Source organism: Polistes canadensis, unplaced genomic scaffold, assembly GCF_001313835.1.
Source record: "Polistes canadensis isolate GaletaPanama2010 unplaced genomic scaffold, ASM131383v1 scaffold_432, whole genome shotgun sequence".
In the NCBI taxonomy this organism is placed as follows: Eukaryota; Metazoa; Arthropoda; class Insecta; order Hymenoptera; family Vespidae; genus Polistes; species Polistes canadensis.
Window position 1 is genome coordinate 64,830 of NW_014569979.1, and position 3,788 is coordinate 68,617.

General features: G+C 31.9%; 1 protein-coding gene across 1 annotated transcript; it reads right to left on the reverse strand.

Annotated features, from left to right (window-relative positions):
- Positions 1–1,352: 1,352 nt before the first annotated feature.
- On the reverse strand, positions 1,353–2,206 carry LOC106792451. Its single transcript, XM_014758879.1, has 2 exons — positions 2,181–2,206; positions 1,353–2,103 (listed from the first exon to the last, which is right to left on the reverse strand). Exon 2 carries the CDS (start codon positions 1,993–1,995, stop codon positions 1,414–1,416), a length of 582 nt encoding a protein of 193 aa, XP_014614365.1. The 5' UTR covers positions 1,996–2,103; positions 2,181–2,206; the 3' UTR covers positions 1,353–1,413.
- Between the last annotated feature and the right edge of the window lie 1,582 nt (positions 2,207–3,788).

A 3,788-nucleotide genomic window follows, 5' to 3' on the forward strand; every position in this document is an offset into this window, starting at 1 on the left:
ATATTTGTCTGAATACTGGACTACTGGAGTTTCTAACAACGGATTCGTTGACCAATAATCATCTATCTTTGCTTTTTTTACAATTCCCATGAGGATAACAAGCTCAAACCATTTTTTGAGTTCGACTGCCGTAACCTTGACAAATTTTAAATTTTTTGTTCTACTTTCCTTCTACCACAATTTTGAATGTAGTATTTGTTTGTTCCGTTGCTAATTGATTCAAATAAATCGTCCCCAATAAATAATTCCACGATATCCTTGACGCTCTTTATATCTTCGGGAAATACGTTTGGACCCGGAGACCCTTCAAATTCATTATTAGTCCTCCGTACATCAAAGTCTGACCACAATACATAGTCTTCTTCGTCTGATTCATCTAAATCAGTTATCAGCCGTTGCGTTCTCAGCTGTTTTCTTATAAATATTGTACTGTTGTCCGAAGATTCAGAATCGGCACAGTCGATTGGATTTTCAGAAAATTCATCCGCGCATTCATCGTACATAATCGTATCTTCTCTTTCGTCTACCATTATAAAAAGGCAAAACAACTAATAAAAAAAAAACTTGCCGACGTTTGTAATTTATTGTTACATGAACGAAGAACCAACAGATACCACAGATCACCAACAGAATGCAAATGATAGTAAAGTACAAAAATTGAACCTCCGTGTTGTGCACGCTTTCGTGTCTACGCTTTCTCAATCTGCTTGAAGAAAAATGCTATCCTTTTCCACTTCTGCGTTGTAAGAATGGAATGAGTGTATCCAGAAAAACACACTTCAGTTGTAAAGAATTAAATAAATTGCAGCAGTCTTCCCACGCTAATGAAAAGTTTTCTCCCACCAAGGGCACCGGCGTGATTTTAAAAGGGAGGTGATTGAAAAAGATTACCACTTCCAAATTATAGCAAACAAGATAGAATGTTGAATGTAATAGCTATATATAAATATTAAAAATCTCCAGATGTTTCAAAAAAAAACAATACCCCATTGTAAACTTGCAATTAGTAAATTATCCTTTTTTGTCTGTAAAACCTATTCTCAGATATCTTTATCATCGATCACCATGATAGAGAAATTTCGTTGCGACAAATTCTTTACAAATTCAAATAAAAGACGGAGCGGACACCAATGTGGTGTAACCGGCGATAAAGCAATTTTTGCGCACGACACCAATGTGGTGTATCCGGCGACATTGGAACTTTTGTGTGCTTGACACCACTGTGGTGTCGTCGGACGTCATAGTGTTAAATTCTTATTTATCACATATCATGACATGTCAGTATGTTGGCATTATATCTGAATTCACAATATAAAGCATAATTGATTACATGGCTTTTATTTTTTTGATGTATTTTTTTTTTAATTTCTGGTTATTTGTAGTCAATTTCAGGTCATAATATACCACTTTCAATTAATTGTAAATCCATTGTTGCGTCTCTATACGTTCGCATTCCAGGGCGATTGCTAAAGCACATTCAAACAATTCTTCATACACTTTTTCTGATGTTTCATCGATTTGTAATTTTTTGATCGTATTTCTAGCTTTTTGACTTTTTAACCCAGTGCTAAACTTTTTAAACATCTGAGCTTTTTCCTGATTGTGAAAACAGCATGTAATCACTAGAATTTTTAAAGCGAGAACATACTGAGACACAGTTTCTTCAGGCATTTGATCTCGATTGAAAAAACGATACATTGCCAAAGAACAGCTTTCACGCCCGGAGTAATCTTCCGTTAACTTATATGTTAATACTGAGTATGGAAAATCCAAGGGGTTATCAGAACCGCAGCGAATTTTAAGTATTTTATAAGGAATTATTTGTATTATATCTATTAAGAAAGGAACCTTTTCTTCATCTTTCACTCCAAGTAAAAAGACTCCAGTTTCAAATTTATTTAGCCATATAGGGAACTTGTCGACTGTCGGATTGAATCTGTCCATATGTTTAAGAGCTTCTGCTGTGTACTGAGATAAATCTTCAATTCCTTCCATTGCACTTTGTATTTCAAAAACAAGCAAAATCTTTCTCCTTTTTTAGCAATAAAATTGAACTTGAAATTCTTCTCCCGGGGTCACTTGCTACACTTTCACCAATAAACACTGTTTTATTTTCGTAATTAAATTCGAAGTAATTTTTTCTGGAATAATTGTTAATTTTAATATTTATATATACTCACGATTTATATTTATGTATAGTTGAAGAAACGAATTAACGTAATTTAGTTAGAATATTGTTTTGAGATTTTTGTTTACCAAAATAAAATTATTTAATTAAATGTTAAACATACACCTTAGCACTTACGATTCACATAAGAATCGTTGCGATACAAGCGAACAATTCGAGTCGAATGAAAACACAAACTAATATTAAAATTTAGAAGAAAGCCTAATAGGCATAAACGCAACTACGCACTAACGATCTTTATAGTAAGCTGTTCTATACGAAAATGATTACGTGTTCTACCCATGCACATACCCTAAGGCACGACACCATACCCTCACCTTGCATGCCTTTGCACGCCCTCTCAACTCATACTAATGCCGAATTTACTGAAGCAATTCGGCGCATAGTATAAATTCCTTCCCACGGGTTAAGGCCTTAGAAACGTCCAAAATTTTGAAGGAGACGGTACATAGATCATATATATTCCAAGCTTTTAAACAACAGTATACATTTCTATCGATTAATTAACTATTATTTTAATTCTCTAATACACTCTTCTTATATTTCTGTTCGTTTTAACACATATATATTGATTGAAATATTACATTACCTATTAACGTATTTTAAATAGAAAATAATGTTGATATATTTTTCTTTTATGTTTTTAGATGACTTTTTTAAACTTGATTTTAGATCCTATACACCGAGCTTTTAGACAACAACAGACACTTCTATCGATTAATTAACAATTATTTTAATATTTAAATGCACTCTATACTTACATTACAGGAAAATTTTATCCTCAAAGTCGTCACTGTGCAGGAACGTTAAAATAATTCTTTAAAAATGAAGATATTCGTCGTACAGACACACGAAACATAAATTTTTTCGACATACACTACATTTTATGAATGTAGGCTTCTCACACGTACACGGATATTTCAAATCGTCAGATTCAACAACAAACCTTTGAGATTTTCTTCTATTTGAATCCCTTAAAAGACTAATTTTTAAAATATATGTATAAATGCATTTCTGAACTCACACACATGTTTATACTTTCTTTTTTTATATTAAATTAAATATAATTATTTAATTTTTAGTTTATAACAATATGACTATACTATATATACTATTAAACAATGTAACATATACTATCATATATTATTAAAGAATACTGTATTCTTTGATAGTATTGTACCATCAACGCGTTAAGTACCTACTTTTGTCCCGGTAGTAACTAAAATGAAACTAGGTAGATAAAAAAGGGGATTTGTTAGCTTTTATGTACTTCTGTATTCTTTGGTAGTACATAATGATGGATTATTTTTTACATCGTTGCTGTAATCTACTCGAAAGTCGCATTTCTACAAAATTAAAACTCAATATATACGAACAACTGTTGAGAAAAATACATGTTTAAGGGGTTACATGGGTTTGGGACTTTCAAAAAAAATTTTTTTTTTTTATTTTTTTTCAATTCTACAACTCATCTAGAATATTGTATTCAATTTTTAAGTCGATAGGAGTAGTAGTTTTAAAGATAGAGCCCTGGGAAGTTCCACTCTTTAATGGCTCTTATACCAGCACTCAAATCTTTAAACGCGTTTTTCTCAAAACG